The following is a 21,026-nucleotide window of genomic DNA, read 5'->3' on the forward strand; positions in this document are numbered from 1 at the left end:
TTACACATGTTACTCTGTTGTTTACAGATATTATTTACCGAACGTTACAAATATACAGAGATTTTACATTTTATTTAAACGATTACATGTTCAATGTAGATAACACATGCAACAGGTGCAATTAAATAAATAATCAAAAACGTGTGCCTGGTGCGGCATTAATTTACCACTGAGTTTAAGCATGGGTGCAAATATGTTAATGTCTGGTTCATATGTGTTAGCCTATATGTTGTTACTATACCAAGTGATCAATTAAGCCAATATCTTGTCCAATTAAGGGATCGCTGGTCATTGAGGGCTGAGAAGGGTAGTGCGTTTTCTTTATACCAAATCTGTAAATACCTGAATTTAACAAATCAGCATACATAATTGAGCCCACTTAAACTGGTCACCTATAAAACAATGTTTAGGGGGGGCGCTGAAGCACTGGGTTTGGGTAGCGCTGATATATACACAATCACGATAATGAGACGCAGAATAGGTTTATACTAGTCTAAATTACCCCAGAGCATAGGGCATAGATATGAGAGCAAGCCGGTTTCAGTGCGTACAGTTCTAAAGAAGATAAACCACATAGAAAGGCACAAAAGCTCAGATGTGTGGCCTATGGCAGTGGAGCCCAGTGCGCAGGCGCTACTCTGCTGGCGAGGGTCCAGCTGCCTCCCTGCGCTGCTGTGAACTGGAAGCATTCAAGCTGCCTTCAGAGCAGGCCAGGACACTGCTTAGGTTTACCGGACACATTCCGCTTCAGACAGTTATTCAATGGTAAACCGTTTTGTTTAAATATTTTATCTATACATGTATTATCGGGATGGCACTGGCTTTTGGGCATCACATAGACATTGCAATCCCTGGATGCCTTCACCTTGACGCCTGTAATGTTAAGTCCATTTTTTTTTTTTTTTTTCCGAATGTATTCGAATCCGTAAATTAAAACCAGTTTGGGATTTTATAATATAACATTTGTTTATTCTGTTCCGAGCTTACGTTGCATAATATGTATATATAGATTTTCAACATTGATATGCTCTATGGTGTTATATTATAATAGTGCGCAAATGTATTCAAATAACTATACATCATTTTAGATACTCGGCTTGATTCTTCAGATCTCGCAATGCAGTGAGGATAAGGTGAATTTCAGTATTATATTGAATAGAATAACATTTTCAAATAGGCTGTGTCGGTGTTTTGTGGATGCAAGCTGTGTCCAGCAGAGGTCTCCTTTTATTACATAACTGCTTACATCCATGACATTGAAACCGTGAATCAGTGTGGTTTGGTTATTTTTACAAAGTTGCAGTTAAATGGATGATACCTATTCGCCGAAGGAAAGCATTTTCCTCTTCTAATAAATCCATAGATAGTTTTTGCAGCACCTAGGACATATACGTTACAGTACTGTGACCTTGCTTCCATTAGTTTCACATAAAGAACAGTTTGTTTTTATTCCAGTGTACAGTGCCTTGTGAAAGTATTCACCCCACTTGGCATTTTTCCTATTTTGTTGTCTGGAATTAAAATGGATTTTTTGGGGGTTTGTATCATGTGATTTACACAACATGCCTACCACTTTGAAGATGCAAAATATATATTTTTTTATTGTGAAACAAGACAAAAAAACTAAACTTGAGCATGCATAACTATTCACCCCTACCCCCAAAGTCAATGCTCTGTAAAGCCACCTTTTGCAGAAATTACAGCTGCAAGTCTCTTGGGGTATGTCTCTATAAGTTTGGCACATCTAGCCACTGGGATTTCTGCCCATTCTTGAAGGAGCTGCAGCAGTTTTGCCTTGAAGTTGGATGGGTTCTGCTGGTGTACAGCAACCTTTAAGTCATACCACAGATTCTCATTTGGCGTGAGGTCTGGGCTTTGACTAGGCCATTCCAAGACATTTAGATGTTTCCCCTTCAACCACTTGAGTGTTGCTTTAGCAGTATGCTTAGGGTCATTGTCCTGGTGGAAGGTGAACCTCCGTCCCAGTCTCAAATCTCTGGAAGACTGAAACAGGTTCCCCTCAAGAATTTCCCGGTATTTAGCTCCATCCATCATTCCTTCAATTCTGACCAGTTTCCCAGTCCGTGCCAATGAAAAACATCCCCACAGCATGATGCTGCTACCACCATGGGATGGTGTTCTCAGGGTGATGAGAGGGGTTGGGTTTGCGCCAGACATAGCATTTTCCTTGATGGCCAAAAAGCTACATTTTAGTCTCATCTGACCAGAGTTTTCCACATGCCTTTTGGTGAACAGCAAACATGTTTGCTTATTTTTTCCTTTAAGCAATGGCTTTTTTCTGGTCACTCTTCCATAAAGCCCAGCTCTGTGTAGTGTACGGCTTATAATGGTCCTATGGACAGATACTCCAATCTCCGCTGTGGAGCTATGCATCTCCTTCAAGGTTATCTTTGGTTTCTTTGTTGCCTCTTTGATTAATACCCTCCTTGGCAGATCTGTTAGTTTTGGTGGGTGGCCCTCTCTTGGCAGGTTTGTTGTGGTGCTATATTCTTTCCATTATTTAATAATGGATTTAATAGTGCTCCGTGGGATGTTCAAAGTTTTGGATATTTATGTATAACCCAACCCTGATCTGTACTTCTCCACAACTTTGTCCCTGACCTGTTTGGAGAGCTACTTGGTCTTCATGGTGCCGCTTGCTCAGTGGTGTTGCAGACTCTGGGGCTTTTCCGAACAGGTGTATATATACTGAGATCATGTGACAGATCATGTGACACTTAGATTGCACACAGGTGGACTTTAACTAATTATGTGACTGCACCAGATCTTATTTAGGGGCTTCATAGCAAAGAGGGTGAATATATATGCATGCACCACTTTTCCATTTTTTATTTTTTTTCATTTCACTTCACCAATTTAGACTATTTTGTGTATGTCCATTACATGAAATACAAATACAAATCAATTTAAATTACAGGTTGTAATGCAACAAAACAGGAAAAACGCCAAAGGGGATGAATACTTTTGCAAGGCACTGTACCTGCACATGTATACATTCCCACTTTAAGGGCAAGGCTATGCTGATTAATTATTATTTTTTAAAATGTAAAACCAAAAAAAATAAAATAAACTGAAACTGTCAGAATAGCCCTCTTTTGTCTATGTTAGAAATTAGAAACATAAAAATCAAACCTAAGTCGAGTAGGAAATATGGGTCAGACAGGTTCAAAGTGTATTACTGAAGCTACATCTGGCACAATCTCATTTCTACCTCCTGATACTAACCTATTTCCCCATGATACACATGCAATACACATCAGCCTATAGTGTAATTCATATATATATATATATACAGCTCTGGAACAAATTAAGAGACCACTGCAATTTTTTCTTAAATCAGCATCTCTACATGTATGGCAGCCATTCCATTCCATTCATATTTTATCTGGAGTTTGGGATAATTGTTGTCAGTAGTTTATAGAATAAAACAAAAAAAAATACCCAAACATATGTTAATAGTAAAACCAGAGAAACTTGATACTTTTGCAGTGGTCTCTTAATTTTTTCTAGAGCTGTATATCTACCTGCATTCCCCTTTCAGCTTAAATTATTTATATTTGCATTGAAAATAATCCTGGGTAGAAAAAAGGTCTAATTCTAGATATACATTGCAGTGTCTTAGAAGACATGAACCGTCAAAGTAAGTTGCCTTAAAGAAAGGTGATAGTGATGCACTTTGTTAATGGCTCCAATGCGTGTTTGTATGTTTGCAAGAAAACTAAACTCCTTTGGCCGTTGTGTTCCTCTTACTATCCCAGCAGTGTAGCTGACCTACAGACTATCCTCTGGACTTCCCCGTCACCTCCAGTCCACTACAAGGTACCTGGTGTACGTTCTCATTCTCAGTCAAGTGCATGGAGACATTATATGAAAGTCATAATTTGAAAATAGTCTCATGCCAGTTAAATAAGACATGCACACTTTTTGGAGAGTGCCACACAGTTTACATTGTTCTATTTCTTACAGGATGGGTCTGAAATACCACATTTCCATGCCCATAGTAGCTGGGGCATTATTTGTTGGCATCCCCTATAGTGTTTCCCTTGTTGCACAGTGGATATATGGCTGGCCCAATAAACCTGGCTACAGGAAGTATATAGAAGCACTAAAACCCAGGTATAGTGATTTTTGATATTTTGTATTTTATTTTTCTTATTTGAATTGTATCATAATAAGCAGTGGATGTGTCAAAACAAAGGAATGTGTGGTACTACAATATATACTTGCATTTAAGACTGAAGTCTACAGAATGCGACTCCAGCTTGTTTGGTAATTTGTGTTAATTTATATAATGATTTTATTTCATAAGGCATGTTCTTCTTCACTTAATTTCTTATTAACACAGTACGAATTGTGTTTGCATGTTTTATTCTGAGTTTTTTAATACCCTTTAAGAAAGCAGTATTTTATAACATCTATCTTATTACTCCTCAGGAGAATATATTGTTTAACGGTAGCTGTGCTGGAGATGATGAAGTATCTTCAGTATGGCAAACTGTACTTTCAGTGGAAGTCTTGCTATAAAAACATTTCTAATTGCAAATGTTGTGAAAAGGTAAGTGTGTATTAAATATTTTGGATATGAGGTGCCAATGGGAAAGGACAGATAGTGTATTGTATTTCGTTTTAGAGCCCTCCATTATTTGTTTTGATTGTTCCTCAATGTGGAATTGACCATTTTTATGAAGTTTGCAAACAGCAAAGAGCACAAGAGCGAGGATATTTAGTAACCGTATCTTTGCTGCTGATGTGAATAAAGCGAACTGCCAAATGAAGTAAATGCATGTTAGGAATGATCAAATATTCAATATTAAAATATCATGAAGTGCCTGGCAATTTTGAATGTTCTACATTTCACCTAGATGTTAACACTGTAAGCAAGCATGGAAGTCTATATTGCTTGAAAGTCAGTGCCATATTAATAAAGGTTTTTCTGCCATGCTAACTTAACACCTGTTTTCCTAATGAGAAAAAATACACAGAGAGAAGTGATGAATGAAGTGTCTTATACATTGTTCAGGGTTTCCATCCAGGGGTTATTTTTTCATTGAGTGTTTGTTTTAAATCTGTTAAAAAGGGGGTGGAACATTTATAATTTCATGTATTTGTAACTACAGGGCTTTAACAATATGTGTCCTATCTCTAAACAGGGTATAGTTTTTGGCCGCCATGGAAACAAATTGGATTTGTATTATTCCCCAGATGTGGACCAACCCAATAACACTCCATCGCCAGTGGTCATTTTCATATATGGAGGGGCATGGGGTTCTGGAGACAGATCCATATACTGTCTATTGGCACTGCAAATGGCAAAGGAGCTAAAGGCAACTGTTATCTGTCCTGATTATTCAATCTATCCAAAGGTATGACTGTATAATCGCATTCATGCATTTACATTTTGCTCTTATCAGCAGGTTGACAATGCATAAAAGCTGTGAGGTGGTATTACACTTTTGTTAATTCTGTTTATCAATCATAGAACTAACTAACCATGCACCTTGTCAGTCTAAAAAACAACACATTCATTTATAGAAGTGGATACTTACTGCACAATCACTAAAGTCTCTCTGTTTTCACACTGATGCTTTTTGTAAAGGAAAATGCATAATTCACTGAAGATGATTAGTTCCCAAAAGGCAATTTGAATAAATGTCAACGCATCACCTTTTTAGAAACTTTGAAAGCAGTAGTTGAAGCATAAACTCCAAATAATTGAGAAATGTATTCCGAATCTCACAGAAGTATAACACACGCAATCCCAATGAACCCGGGCATAATAGAAAAGGAAATGCACATTTTCATGCATGTTTTTCACATCATTCAGTTTCTTGTACAAAGACATTATACAGTATGTACATAACAGAGTAGTCTGTGACTTTTTTAACAGATTCTATATCTGGAAAATCCATTATATTCTTGAACAAATAAGATTGCTTATGAAAATGATCAGTACTTAATAAAACATGGTACTGGTAGTGTTAGACTTCTAAAGAGTCATTGCTATTGCCCAACATATTTTCTTTAAAAAAATGCTTCATATATGTCAACTATTTGGAATGTGTTTTTGTTTTTGGAAGTTCACACTTCCATAATACAAATAGCAGGAGTAAAATGAAATCCTTCTTTATTTTCAGGGAACTGTTCTGGAGATGATACAAGATATTGCTGACTGTGTTTTATGGGTGAGAGAAAAGGGGCACATGTTTCATGTGGACAAGGCAAGTGATGAAACGGTTTTCCTATTTTTTTCCTCAAAAACAAAAACATCGTCATCTTAAGAGATGTGGCAATGAATTAGCCCGAAACCTAAAAACTCCTCAGAATCTTCATTTTGAACTATAATACTGAATTTCAGTGTAGAAATGAGAGAACCGTTATTTTATAATATTTGTAGACCTAAAAATGGCCTGAACCCCAAAATAACTAGGCCTATTAAAATCTAAACACAATTCAGATAACTCAACAAAAACACTCCAACCCAAATTAAAGCTTAAGTTTACTGGGGGCTCCTACCCTAACCCTAGCCTGGACCCAAACATAAGCCTAATTTGATCACTTATTTCGTATGCAGAATATAGCTAAATTACTCAAGTTCTCTAAACAACCTTTGAAGTCACAGTTAGACTATTCTCACAATGCTTTAGCATTATAATGCAACATGAGGAATTGTGCATTGTTTACATTTAGGCTAAATTATTGATTTTGTCTCATTGGTTTTAGGGAAATGTCTTTCTAATTGGACATTCGGCGGGTGCTCATTTATGTGCACTCTCTGCAGTCTTTCTGGCTGGGAGCACTGAGGAACTGGGAATTGAAGCATCCAAACAGAGGGAACTTATATCATCAGTTAAAGGAGTTGTAGGTAAATCTAGCATTGATGACGGGGGGGGGAGCACCGGGAAAGTGTGCCAGAGCAAAACTCTGTCTGCATTAAAACAAAATTGTTAATTCTTAATATGCTGTAACTTACAACCATGTTCAGTTGTATGTCATCTGAAATGATTAAACAGGAATAGGAGCAATAGCTTTTTGGATATTGTAACTACACCCTAGGCCAGGGGTTTTCAAACCGGTCCTGGAGTACCCCCTGCCCTGCTGGTTTTTGTTCCAACCTAGGTCTTAATTACTTAATTGAATGGTATATTGCTTAGTTAGGGCAATTAAGGATTCAAATAAGCAATTAAGACCTCAGTTGGAACAAAAACCAGCAGGGCAGGGGGTACTGCAGGACCGGTTTGAAAACCTCTGCCCTAGGCTTTAGCATGAGACATGTGATCTGACAACCAGCATTATTAAAGAGTCTCATGAAACTAATTTGTCCTCATGAAAACAATCAAATTAGATTTTAAATCCAACACCTGTGCTGGGTTGTGTGTTAAAGCTGTAAAATACGTTTTGAACTGTAAACTGGAGCTCAGTGTCACTGTCAGCTACCTTGGATTTACAATTTCCACATTTTATATGGGAAAAGCAAAATGGAAGATACCACTTCCCTATTCACGTATGAGCTTCATGATTATGTACCAATGGAAATAAATTACCTTTCAGGGCTGAGTGGTGTCTATCACATTATGGACCAGTACTTACATGAGATGTGGAGAGGAGTCGAGTTTGTGTCCACAATGCACAAAGCAATGGGTGGAACAGAGCACTTTGATCACTACTCCCCAACACTGTTTGTGAAAGAACTCACAGAGGACCAACTGGAAAGGTAAAGCCGTCTTAATTCTTCCATCACAGTACCAGTTTAATTAAATATTCAAATTCATCAAAGACCCAGTGAGCCTATATATTTTGGAAATCTGCAATGCTTCAATTTAAATAATACAAATTAGCATCTTGTAGTTAATGAATACTACATGGATACTAAGGGGTTCTGATGGAAGAAGACATTATACTACTGGTGGCAATTTTTTGTAATTGCATTACTGGAGGAAGAGTTAAGCAAGATTACTGGAAAAACAAAGAGACTTTTAATAGATCTGTTATAGAATTGTAATGGTAAGCTAAATAGCTTTAAACTATCTAGTATCCCCTTCTTAATTTTATACTGAAAATAAGGTGTTAGAGAAATTAATTTCCTTTTCTCCTTCCGCAGGCTGCCTTCCTTTACCATAGTCCATGGAACGAAGGACTTAATTGTTCCGGTTCAGTCTTCGGTGAGGTTTGCAGATGCCTTAAAATCAGGCTCTGTGAAGGTATCCCTCTACCTCTTGCCCAAGATGGGACACACAGATATGGTTACTGACCTGATGGCACCTGACAGACGATATTACCACACAGTCTTCGGATGCATAAAACAAGAATTCAACAGGCATATTGCATAGTTTTAAGCAGACCTTTATGAATTGTTTTTTAATTTAAAGGGCAAAGGTTGTTTTTTTTACTTTGAAGCTATTCTTGAAGTTATGGGTGAAACTTTGATTATATTTAAGTTTAAATGCTTGCTTGAAATTTATAACTAGGATACTTTTTATGTAGCAATTTCAAAATGTTGTACTTCAATTTACTTTTTTAATTGAGGGGAACAGTATTAGATTAATCTGAAACAGTATTTTCTGACAGACATATTTAGTGTTCTGTTTATACATTTGCTTATTTGAGCGTTTATCTGTTGGTTTGAGGATGGGTTTCCTAAAAGGTTGTTTTGTAGTTATAAAGGAGATGCCTTTCATCTTCCTGTTCTTGAATTTCAAAGTATCACAAGATTCCTCCCATTAGTGTAGCCATTGTAACTTGCATTAAAAATAAAGTGCCATTGTCCAGATATAGTTATCTGGATGTAGAATAAAAAGTATTAAGATTTTGGGTAGGTCCTTGTGACTTGACACTGAGCTTTGGTATTTGATATTTTATCAAACACAAGACTGATTGAAGGAGATTAAAACAGCCTTAACTCTTCAGCCACTAAAACCCAAACTCATTCCCCGCATCTGCCAGGTGTCAGACTTTTTTAATTAGACTGACAGGTATTAGGGACCGACTTGCCAGCTGTGTTAATAAGTGGCTTTCCGTGTAGTCAGAACATATCTGTGGAGTTGTTTGGAAGCAGTGCTAGTGAGGCTCTGGAATACATGGTGTCTTTATGCTAGATTCAGCCAACTCCTAGATTATGGATTATGGGTATTTCCTGTTACAAGTTTTCTAGGAAATGTAACATTTTCAATGGAGTTACTTCACAATGAAGTGTTCCAAGCTCTGTTTGTTTTTCTGGTCAAGCTTTGTGAACACAGATGTTGTGGAGGTGTAAATGTTGTCTCTCTTTTTGTGTGTGTGAATTAAGTCAGTCAGTAGGCATGACTATTATACCTGCAGGTCTGCAGAGACCTTCAATAGAGCAGAGGGTTGTAAGTCATAAAGAATGAAAATGTGAATAGACTCCATGTGGGTCACTGGATGATGTATTCATTTGTTGCATTTGTATTTGTTGGACGAGTGGATGCCAGGGATCGAATCCTCAGAGAGAGGCTCTTTTAAAAGTCTAATGCATTAATTTGAATGAATTATTATAGGACAATGCAAATCATTCACAGGTGTCATAAACTCCCAAAACAGATGATGTAAAAATGTAAAAGTATGAAACGCATTGAATAATGGAGAAACTCGCTAAATAAAAGCACCTGACCAAGCATGAGAAGCCAGCGAAGAGCAGTATTGTAGTGTAGTTGCTCATTAACAGTCAGAATGATCTAAGTGATGGGTATTTAACTTTAAAGTGTCATCTTTGAAGTGTTTTTTGCACACCATAGAAATAAAGAAGTTATTAGTAAATTGCTCCATTAGCCTTTCAGAGCTTTGACAGTCCTAGACAATGTAATGCACTTAGCTGATGTATACGTATGGATATTTATCAAAGAATGTGAATGCTGCTAAAAGCATGACTAATGATAGTTTACAATTTGACTTCCAATACACCAGCACACTCTGAAGCCTAATCTAGTTATGAAGGACAAGACTTAAATTATCATTCCGTGTGCTTATACTGTACTTTACATTTCTTGTTTCCTATTAAGATGTTTTTTTTTTTCCATTTTGTTGGTTAAATTATGTAAGAAAATAGCATGCCTTTTGATACTGTAGATGTTTGAATTGTCTGCACTCGGATCTTGAAGTCAATTACTACTGGTACTAGTGTGGAAAATTACCTCAAATTTGCACAGTGCACAATGTATTGTTTTAAGAAAAAAATATGAAAAGTAGTAAACTTCTTGCTTTTATCATTAACTATTATTAATAATCCACTTAAGGAAGGATATTAAGAAGCTGAAATGATTTAGAGCATTTTTTATTCAACAAGACTTATTTGCTTGACAAATGCATAAATCTAACCTTTTTAAAAAATTAATCTGTTTGTCTTTGAAAATGCAAAAAGACCTTGAAATAAGTGCTCAGTCTTTTCCTGAATGGAGTTCGAATCACAAACAGATTGGGAGATTAATGCTACTGTGGCTGTTTTAATTTGTTGAAGAATGTGTTTAGAGAACTTGAAGACATTTTGTTGTAACCTTAAAAATGTGTATGTTTGTCATTCTTTAGGAAAAAACATAACTTTGTATTTGTGGTTGTCAGGGACAGAGAATTAAACATTAAAGTTCAGCAGAAAAGCTATTCATGTTCTGGTTATTTATGGTTGATTCCTTCTAAATGCGGTCTATATATATATATATATATATATATATATATATATATATATATATATATATATATTATTATTATGGTCAGTGCTGGGCATTATACCTTAATTCTGAGTTCCAGCCCGAACTCCCTGTTCATATACAGAACACAGAGATATAGTCCTATCTTCATGCCTCATCCTTATACAGTGTGAATCAGAACCAGGAGGAGGTAATATACAAACAGCCCTGTTCGGACAGATGGCACACACGAGGTCATCAGACTGACATACCTCTTGGAGAACATGGGTGCAACATTTAAAGAACCAATGCATGAAAAATGTGTTAATTCAGCAGGCTGGTAACACTGCAGGATTGATCGCTGTATGACTGCTCCACACCTCCCCCTATAATGGTGCCCATGAAAATCATTCTCCTGGGAACCTGAGGAAGATGGTGTGCCACTACTGGGGTGCACTCATGCATCACACAATGATGACCTAATCCAGAAAGAGTATAAGTGTGTTTTGAGTGTGCATTTGGCTTCAGCGTAAACCGCTCTCCTGTGTCTACTAACCGAGTACAATTTATGTTCCATTCAAAAACAGAAATTATTATAATATTGGTACTAATACGACCTTTACTACTAATAATCCACATGTGTTTTAGTATATTTTAGGTAACAGCTGTGGTAGTCATATGTAACATATTTAGTTTTGGTTCTAGACATATTTCAAGGGAATAACAGCTGTTACTTATCAATTTCATGGTGTCTTTTAAGAACAAGTCTGAACTTCACACGAATCCTGACATTCGACCCTTGAACCATCTGGATACCACATCCAACTTAAAAGGATGAACATATTCTATATATTTAAAGTCTTCAGAATGCACTATTCAATTTAAAGGGCAGAAGGCTAAAGTAGACTGAGCAGTAGATGATACCTATGATCTCTACATTGAAAATAATGCAAAATACCAAGACAGGCTTTGGTTATTGTACGAATAGACAAAAAATCTTGTGTATTTCTATTATAGTGTTACATAAACAATACAATTCAGAAATACCATTTGTAAAAATAATGAGGTATGCATTTTTTGTTTGTTTTTTCTTTGTTTCAAATGTATGTTTACAAAAATCAATTTGTGCAGTTACCGTGGCTGTTCCCTATCCCACCAGCTGATGTCAGGTTTGCCATGCACACGACAATACTGTACTCCTGTGTCTTTGATCTCCGAATTCATTGCTATGTCAGATATCATCCTGATTTTGTAACAGTCCCGCATTCACATTAAATGTATGGAGTTATTTTCGGAAATAGACCACATATATAGATGAAGAAACACCGAATCTAGCACATGGTTGTCATATGAACAGAGCCAATTCCAATAAGTAAAATAGAATATACTGACCAGATAGCAAGTAATGTGTTAGTTCATTTTACAACATGGCTTTTCTGCATCAAAGCAGTAACACAAAAAAAGCATATGAAATAGCTTACCTTATGCCATTTTTAAAGTTTTAAAAACAAAACTGTTTTTTAATGTATGCCTGTAAAGTTGGTAGAAAAAAATTAGGTTATATATGAGCATTTTAAAAAGAAACCCTATTAACCCTCATAATACATAAATGTGTGTGAACAATGCACCACTTACATTGATACAGTTGTGTTGGTGTTCAGGGTTTTGGTGTGTGTTTTGCTTGTTTTCATTACATGTACTCTGGACTTCTGACTGACCTTGGAGGTAGAAAAAGAAGCCAAGGATGGAATATTTCATGATAACAGGATAAGAATAAGATACACACAAAAAAACTCTTCCCTAATCCATCATTAATGCTGTGTAATTTCACTACACTATAAAAGGGCTGTCACATATTTTATTATGACACACACATATTATATATACGCACACACTCGGCAGTATCAGATAGCTGGACAGAGAGACAGTGCCCTTCATATGTTTGTAATGCTATCTGAAGTGGCAGCTGCTGTTAAAAATGTCATGACCTAGAATAAAAAAATTTACTTAGCGGAGCTTAAGCTGAAGGAGTAGTATGGTTAAACTACATTTAGTCTCGACATTTATGTACTTACATTTTAGTGAGGGATCAACACGTGCAGTCTGTATGTCCAGAGATTCAAATAAAGTTATAAAGGATCATCCCAGCAAGCTTCATGATGTGTGTTGGGCAGGGAGGGAATGCTTTCTGTCCCTGCCCAACACACATCATGATGTAAGTACATGTGTGAATAGTTTTTAAATTATACAAAAAAAAAAAAAAAATGGAATGATTTCATCGCATTAGTGAGTGTATTATCATTATTATTTTGCAGAGTAGTTGTAGCTGCTATCCTTATTGATTTATGTATGTGTGTTTGCTATGGTGCTCATTACAATAATTATTGTTATAATCCCTGTAGGTTGCTTTGTATAGCATCAGCACATATTTAAAAATGTTCTTCTCCTACACAATGTGTGCTTTTTAAAATGCATTTCACTGTGTGTGTTCATTTTACCTAAGAAAATCCAAAATGCTAATGAACAACATTGAGAACCGCCCTACCGAGTTTCACATGAATAGCACACTATATAAGATAGTGCTGAGTTTTGTCAAGTGGATTTGTGTCATCAGTACTTCATGCTGCACCATTTTCAGTCGCATTTGTTTACCTGGCTGAACCAGAACTCCCGGATCTGAAGGCTTGTGGGCTTGTGTGTGTGGGACCCAGCCTGCCCAGCTGTGGGCTACCTTTCTCTCTGTGCAGCAGATGTCAGTGTTGTCCCGGTGTCTACCTGGAGCCCATTCCCTCTTTCCTATGTGTGCAGTAGATGTCACTGTCGCCCCGGGTGGATTTGGCCTCCAGTCCCTCATCCACAATCAGTGCCAGTGGTGCACAGGGCTGTGCGGCGCTGCTACCCACAATGCAGCGCGGCAGCGGCGCTTGGAGCTGGCTGTGTTGTTGGGATGGTGAGGATTAAAGATGGCCACCAGCAGGAGGAGCAGGGACAGTAGCCACTTCGGGATTACGGCATTATTGATCATATATGGATGAAAAGAGGACCAGACAGACATCTTTAATAATACACAGATATACCTTCCTTTTTCTTGACCCCGGTCCCTGGCGACATAAGCACCGATTCTGAACCGGTGAGTAAGATTAAGAAAGGCATCGGTGGATCACCGGAGAGGGTGCACTGAGATCATGCCAACATCCTCTCCCCTTCCACAAAAAAAGAAAAAGTGTTTTTAAATTGCTGCGTTGTTAATTACAAAAAGGTACAGGAGGTGTTCTGGTTGTTACCTTCTATTATACTGCAAGTCTTTAAAGAGCTTCTTTTCTAATGTTGTCTTATGTGTAGGTGATACTGCAGCGCTATTTTATGGGGTTATATCTCTATATATTTGACCAGGAAGTGCCATTTTGTACAGTGTGTGTTTGCTGACCGTGCGCCGGGCTGTGCTGTGGGGGTGTGAAGGGTTAATGATGGACGGGCCTCTGACGACGTATAACGGTCGAAAAACAAACCCAGGGAAAATGGACATGATGAGGCAGGCGGTCGTGGGCTCAGAGCTGCAGCACAGTCCGCTAGGTAATGCATGGGGGGGTGGGGAATAAAATAACACATTGGACATAAAATATTGCATCACTGACTGCACTCTTGCACATAGATTATTAGTAGGATTCCCCATGCCTTGATGTGTTATTGATCATATATATGCGCCCGTTTGTCGTGTGATCCAGTCTCCACTTCGCTCACTTGGTGTGTTAATGTGTCTGGTGCTGCCGGTTACCGATATTTACTAGTCCGACCCTCTTTCTCTCTCTCACTGCTGCTCAGATGCCTCGTTTGATACTTGTGCGTCCGGTGACTCGTCTGTGTTGGTTGAGAGTCTGAATATGGCGTTTGGAAAACGTCTGGATGGATCCGGTATTGATTTTGCGGAACTGACTGTTCTCTGTTTTATTTGATCTCTATTTTATAAGACTATACTGTCTAGGGATGCAGGTTAATAACAATGCCAAAAACAGAGGGAAGCGGCCGAGCTGTCATATTGTTACGTAATGCGTTAAGAGGGAATTGGTGACTGTAAAGCAACTTGTTTTTGAAAGTATTGTCTCAATTGCAGCAGCAGCAACAGCAAACCATTGTTGTATTCGGTCTCTAAATAGTACTGTGTCACTTTGTAAACTTCCCGTGTTTACTGAGGGATTGCAATTGAAATGCTGGTTGCCACTGTTATTATGCATGCATATTTCCAGACCGCAATAATGACTGCATGCTATTGTCTTTTTAATGTACAGTCCCCGGACTCGGCAAAAACAGAAGCAATAAAAACAACCGCTTTGTGCTTTTTTCCACAAGACACTGAGAGGAAATGGAGAAACAACCCCCCTACTAGTACTAAGTATCTAGTTCTGGTATTCAGTGAGCCGGCTTAATATATTAATCTCTCTGCATTATGTGTATTCAAATAATATACAATATGGCACAGTGTGAGCGTCCTGACTAATTGCCCTGACCCCTTTTTCTCAGTTGGATTAATGGTGAGTGCTCTGTCAGACCTGATCATTACATTGGGAGAAAGTGGCTAATACAAGCTTAAGAACAGCTGCTTGAATTTCAATGTATTGCACTGCTGGACAGACTTTAAGTCAGATACTAACCACCTGTCTGTGGATGTTCAGCTTTTCTTCAAACCTTCAAGCCATTGTTACACAGTTGTTCACAGCCTTTATGATGCTGTTGTTTCCTGGATATATCACACCCTTCTATTAACTGAAGGCATTATAATGTGATAATGGGAATTGCAGGGGGTTAACTGACTTTCAGACTTAACAATATCTGTGTTCCTGTACAAAAATCCTATACAGCAACAGCAACAACAACAACAAAAGCTATTATTGCATATGTATTGAAAGACTCCTCATTTATTGTAAGGCATGCTGGTAGCTTAGGGTGATATCCTTGTCATTTGCTTTATCAAGGTTTGACCTCCCTAGGAATGTCCCTTTGTAAGGACACGATAGCAGTTTGCATCTCATAGACATCAACGCAGGGTAAAGTTCAACAGGCAGGTTAAGCCTGATGCAAATAATTGCACGACTCGCCTCCTGCAAGTTGCTGCTTTAATGACATAGGAAAAGGTGTACAGAATTATTACACAGGCGTCTGGAGTTCTTCTACTGCTTCCCTTGTATAGCATTTTCTTTGAAATATCTTTTGTTGTGCATTAAGCCTTGGCTATGCTCAGGCAGTGTCTACCTCCAGAGAGCAGGCTTTAATATGCAACAGCAGCTAGGCCGGCAATAAACAGCTGCTGCATGCTTCACTGCTCCGTTTTCATGTATCTTATGTGATTTACTGACTACTGTCACATGATTTATTGAACAGAATAATGATTAACATTCTCGCATGGGGCATATATGGTCGTTGTTATTGTTATTTGTTTATTAATAATATAAGTATTCTTCTAGAAGTAACAGCATGCATTATTAAGTGTAATATTTCTGAATAGTAAATTACTAAAGGACAGTTATTAAAATAGTATTTGTAATAATATTACGCAAGAACAGATGTAGCCTAACACAAATATCAGTTTGCAATAAAATGAACCACAGGAATGAGTGCTGTTGTTGTAGTATAGTGTGGGAAGAGGAGTTTAGGACTGGCTGGGTGTTTTGTAGTCTTTGATGATTCCAAATGTTTATTCTTGTTAGTACAGTTATATGGGAATGAAAAACATCGCTTTCCAACGAATGTGTTGCTCCGTAGAATTGTTTCAGCTGAGATGTGGTGCGATAGAGGTCTGATTTTTCAGAGTTTCCACACTCTCATCTGGAAGTATTTGAAACTCTGCTGAGTCAGGGTATGGAGCAGCGCTCAGTCAGGACAGTTACATTAGGCATTGCCTTGTGACAGACTACACTACAGTATACAAATAAATACTCCCTGTACTTCAAACAAGGTAGTCCACCTTGCCAAATAAATGTAATTCCTTTTCCTTTTTCTCCTGCAAGGTCCTATGGGGTAGCTAATCAGAGATATTATTCAGGCCGAAATACAGTATAACCTATGTACACTTTTAATGTGTCTCAACACTTTTCTTTAACATTGAATTGGGGTTGATTGAAGGAACCGTTTACCTCAATTACCAATCTTACAAAACTGCTGTGTAATGTAAGTTATGGGAAAAAAACAAATGACTTCCACACCTCAGTGATGAAGATAAAAATCTGCATTTGCTTCACTTTTACAAGGGGTAGCCTAATCACTGGTATTGCAGAATTGTCCTAAAGCACATAAGAATTACTCCTATTTAACGATTTATCAGAAAAACATGCTTTAAAAACAAATTGAGCCAAAGATATCAAAATGTATCATGGATACCACCAGTTGAAATTATAAACATGTATTTAAAGGATTTATAAATGTAGTAAAATCCTCACAGAGATGGATTTTATTTGATGTTGAACATGGGAAGCTGTTCCACCACCGCACAAGACTTAAAAATAGCCTTAATAATTATGTAATTTAAAAATATTGTTTCTCTTTCCTGACTAGGCAACATGGGAATAGTGGACTGTTTACATTTCAAAACAAAATAAGAAATGAAAACCCTTCAAATACAAATTGCGAGCCTTTGTAAATATGTTGAACAAGCAAGCTCCCTTACCAGTTTCTAGCCATGTGATTAACAGTGTGTTGACAGGGTGTGCTTATGGTACTTCTGTGGGAAGGCCTTTTTGATCCAGAATACAGCAACTGTCATCTGGCCGTCATTTTGACTATGTGGTGTTAAGAACAGTATCTGATTTTTATTTATTTTTGTACAGGGATACTGAAATTTCAGACACGCATGACTGTGAACAATTGGAAATGTTTTGCTAGGGGAATTGCTGTTTGCCATAAGGCATAAAGAAAGTCACTGAACCTGATCCCATTGTACTGTACACTGCCAGGGTGGAGTCATGCTTCTAAGTCTTTGCTGTACCAAAAACAAAATACTTTATACTTTTGAATATGGGCTTTACATGATCAACCAATATGGGGTTTTAGTTTTCACTACATGTAATGGTTATATGATACTTATATTAGAAGAAGAAACATTTTCATGTTGTAAAGATGAGGACACTGCTGTGTCATTTTTGTATTTTGAGGAGCACTCTATTTGTTCAGTAATTTAATAGTTATATTATGTGATAGTTCTCGCATAGGGACTAATGCAAATCATGTTAGTTTTTATTTTTTCCCCCGTTATGTAACTTCTGAAGGCTGCACCTGCACTTTAGAAATTTCTCTTCACAGTCATAGTTAAGGTAACTTCTAAAATGTCATCTTGCTTAAGTAGATGACATTTGAACTTTTGGAAATGTACCCCTGGTTTCAGTATTTGTAGTTTAGTTACTGGAAAAGAGAAGTTGCTGTTATTTTTAATGCTCTAGTTAGATAGTTGTCAAGTTGTAAGGAGTGAGAAAATGATGACAGTTGTTCATCAGCAGTTCATTGAAGATAGGAAGTAGCTGCTGGAGCAGAAGTGGACCAGTTTACACTTAAAACATTCAAACCTGATTACACTGAGAATTTGCTTCACAGGCGAATTGTTCAATGCAGATGTCAGAGTGTGTTCACACTCACCTGATGCACATTATGGTACCAGAAATATTAAGTTTTATCTTTGCTCAAGCACAAGTTTTGACAGCTAGTATTGTGTTGATATTAGCCCAAAAGGTGTCATTTACTATTCATTTTGTTAGCAGAGCTCACCTGTGTACTTTGTTATTTATCCATTCCGAATGTTGATAATGAAACCAGCACTGAAACATTGCGGGAGAGATTTATTTATTTATTTCTACATTGTTTCAGCTTGTGCCGCCTCATAGATGTCACCAGTCTTGGAACGGTGCAAGAGGGGAAATTGCCAGATATGCACTTATGCTTGTGTAATTATGGCGGTGTAAACCCCAAACCTCACCCTGCAGTATACAACAAAGAATGCACTCATCTTACAGTGTACTATTATCCCTGTTTTAAATGACTTAAAGCATCTGGAGATGTTAAAAATGTCTTTTGTTTTTTGGGTTCTTCTTTATTTCAGGCAGGCTGCCCCCCACACTTCCCCATGGATTCCTGAAGTCTCCCTTTTATTGTTAATTTATTTTCTGACCTACTCCAAAGGTTATGGAACAATATAGCTGAGACTCAAGGTTTTGATTGTAAACTTTTTTTCCCCAACCCCACTCTTTCACTTTCTATAACTTTAAGGATATTGGATTGTTCGTGCAGTTAATCAGCAGAGCTATGGAGAGAAAACTGTGCCTTGGGGGTGGGGGGGGAAGATGTGGGCTCCATTAGGTTACTGAAATGTGTTAAAAAAAAAACGAAAAAAAACCCGACTAGGCCTGTAACCCCAAACTACCCGTTACTTCAAAGATGGACTTGAAAGAATCAATACCCTTTTAACATATTCTGTCCAAACTTCCTGACCCCCCCCACCCCCCACCCTCCTCTGTTGATTCATTATCATTTGTAATTCCAGATACACAGAACAATCAACCAGTCCTTTCTCCTTTTAGTTGCCCTCTTTTTTTTGTCTCCTTCATCAGTGCCGACCAATCTCTGTTATCTCTTTGAAGAGTGAAACCCAATTATCAAATCTGCACCTCACAAATCTATTTTCCATGTGTTTGAAGCTCAGTGATGACCTTAAAACAATGCACGCCACTTGAAGGAAAAACAAATGGAAAATGAAAATGAAAACATTTAAGAAGATTGCATTCTGGTCTGCAGACAGGTTATTAACAGTTTCACATTTATTTTGGAAATGGACCAAGTTGTATTATTGTACCTTTTGCCCCAATAAAAAGAACAGCCATCAAGTTTTTATTTTTATTTCTCTTAAAATCTGTATTTATTTGAGTTTCAAAGTTTGAGTTTATTGCCTTCTGTAGACCTTGTTTTATTCCCAGACATAATGTTTGTTGAATCCGCATATTAAAAGTGAAAGGTTGCATCAACATGGACCATTTTATTTCCATTGCCACAAGAGTTTACAAAGTGCAAATTAAACAGAAGAAACATGCATTTTTCATTGTTGCGTCATTCTTTCATGTTTCCTTACCCTTTCATTTTCACAATTCTGTATGGTATAGGATTTTGTTAGGAGCAGGTCCTTCATTAAGCAGGTTATTTGAAACCACAAAACTGAATTTCACAATTAGGTACTTCTTTTGAAGGAGAACAAAAAACAATTGCTATAAAACCTTCCAGTCCTCATGGTCTGATAGTGTTTAAGTCTTCATATTTTCTTTGTATGTATTATCTTACCAGTTATCCAGCTATTGTAACCTTAATGCTTGCAGGTCAATTCTATGCTATTGTCCTTCAATGACCTCCGAAATGGCCACACATTAGTTCTCATCTAAGCTTGAGCCTCTGAAGGGGAAGGCAATCCCTTGCAATCATTTTTGAAATTGCATCATTTTCAGACTAGCTGCTCTAATTCTTTACATTTACCTGTACATTCTGTCCATTGTAACTATCGTTGGAAAAATTGGTATCTTGAGGTAATGTTATTAATGTAATGTTCCTCCTGCAATCATTTTAATACATCTTAGCCAGTGATACGGTCAGGATGATGAAATCAGGATAATGGTGTTATTTCGGTATGTTTATTTTTAGCCACAGTTATTCACAAAATAGTTAGTGTCTTGGGGCTGTAGAGTATTTGCAGGATTTGTGAAACTAGCGGATATGTGGTAATACCTCACCAGAAAGCTTATCCTCCAAACTCGAAGTGACGGAGACAAACATTTGAAGTGTCTGACATGTAGCCCCCGGCTTACCTGCGACCCTCGCCAGGATAAGCAGTTTTGAACATGGATGGATGGATGGATGGATGGATGGATGGACATGTACCCCTGAGGTCTGTGGGTGGTGTAGCCTGCTTAACGGTGATGGCTGGTATTTTTATCAATTTTTTTTTTTTTTCTTTCAGGTCAATTAACAACTTGATTGTAGATCAGCTTTTTTTTGTGGTTTAATTTTGCGGAGAGATTTTGAGTACAGTAGTACTTTCTGATTGTAATTAGCTATTTAGACTGAGACATGATTTTGAATCACATTTGACAACAGTCAATTCAGCTGTTGATTATGTTGTATGAGATAATGAGTTTGGTCTTAAAGTTACAACTTAATTTACATACTGATTATAGGAAAAGGTGAATGTTACTGAAACATGTTGTGTAATCGGTACAGCCTGTATTTGGAATAATGAGGTCCTAGATCATACTAACAATGCATTGCATGTTTATTATTCCTCCACATGATGTGATAACCCCTACTGTTTGTTTTGGTTTGCATAGGATGCCAAGTATAATTACCCTGTTT

At 37.4% G+C, this 21,026-nt stretch overlaps 2 protein-coding genes across 10 annotated transcripts in view; both read left to right on the forward strand.

Annotated features, from left to right (window-relative positions):
- Nucleotides 1–456: 456 nt before the first annotated feature.
- LOC136755470 (uncharacterized) lies at nucleotides 457–10,629 on the forward strand. 3 transcript variants are annotated; one of them, XM_066712074.1, is made up of 9 exons: nucleotides 457–765; nucleotides 3,780–3,849; nucleotides 3,988–4,137; nucleotides 4,456–4,576; nucleotides 5,172–5,384; nucleotides 6,156–6,239; nucleotides 6,742–6,883; nucleotides 7,570–7,732; nucleotides 8,120–10,629. In XM_066712074.1, exons 3-9 carry the CDS (start codon nucleotides 3,989–3,991, stop codon nucleotides 8,346–8,348), a joined length of 1,101 nt encoding a protein of 366 aa, XP_066568171.1. In that variant the 5' UTR covers nucleotides 457–765; nucleotides 3,780–3,849; nucleotide 3,988; the 3' UTR covers nucleotides 8,349–10,629. The 3 variants fall into 3 exon arrangements, with proteins under 3 accessions (XP_066568171.1, XP_066568170.1, XP_066568172.1); XM_066712073.1 differs by having other exon boundaries at nucleotides 458–765; nucleotides 3,780–3,840; XM_066712075.1 differs by having other exon boundaries at nucleotides 458–765; nucleotides 3,783–3,840.
- Nucleotides 10,630–13,586: 2,957 nt separating this feature from the next.
- The window catches only part of wdfy3 (WD repeat and FYVE domain containing 3), a 101,243-nt gene continuing 93,803 nt past the window's right edge, over nucleotides 13,587–21,026 (forward strand). For all 7 annotated transcript variants that reach the window (XM_066712076.1, XM_066712078.1, XM_066712080.1 and 4 more), the window contains exon 1: nucleotides 13,587–13,785. The gene's annotated coding sequence lies outside the window, so the exon portion shown is untranslated. The remainder of the gene's footprint in view (nucleotides 13,786–21,026) is intronic.

This window comes from Amia ocellicauda, chromosome 8, assembly GCF_036373705.1.
Source record: "Amia ocellicauda isolate fAmiCal2 chromosome 8, fAmiCal2.hap1, whole genome shotgun sequence".
Classification (NCBI taxonomy): domain Eukaryota; kingdom Metazoa; phylum Chordata; class Actinopteri; order Amiiformes; family Amiidae; genus Amia; species Amia ocellicauda.

Excerpts from the sequence above, each read along its gene's own strand:
- LOC136755470 (XM_066712074.1), top strand. The coding sequence starts at position 3,989 with ATGGGTCTGAAATACCACATTTCCATGCCCATAGTAGCTGGGGCATTA. Across the intron at positions 4,138-4,455 it reads ATAGAAGCACTAAAACCCAG|GAGAATATATTGTTTAACGG; the intron begins GTATAGTGATTT and ends ATTACTCCTCAG. Across the intron at positions 4,577-5,171 it reads ATTGCAAATGTTGTGAAAAG|GGTATAGTTTTTGGCCGCCA; the intron begins GTAAGTGTGTAT and ends ATCTCTAAACAG.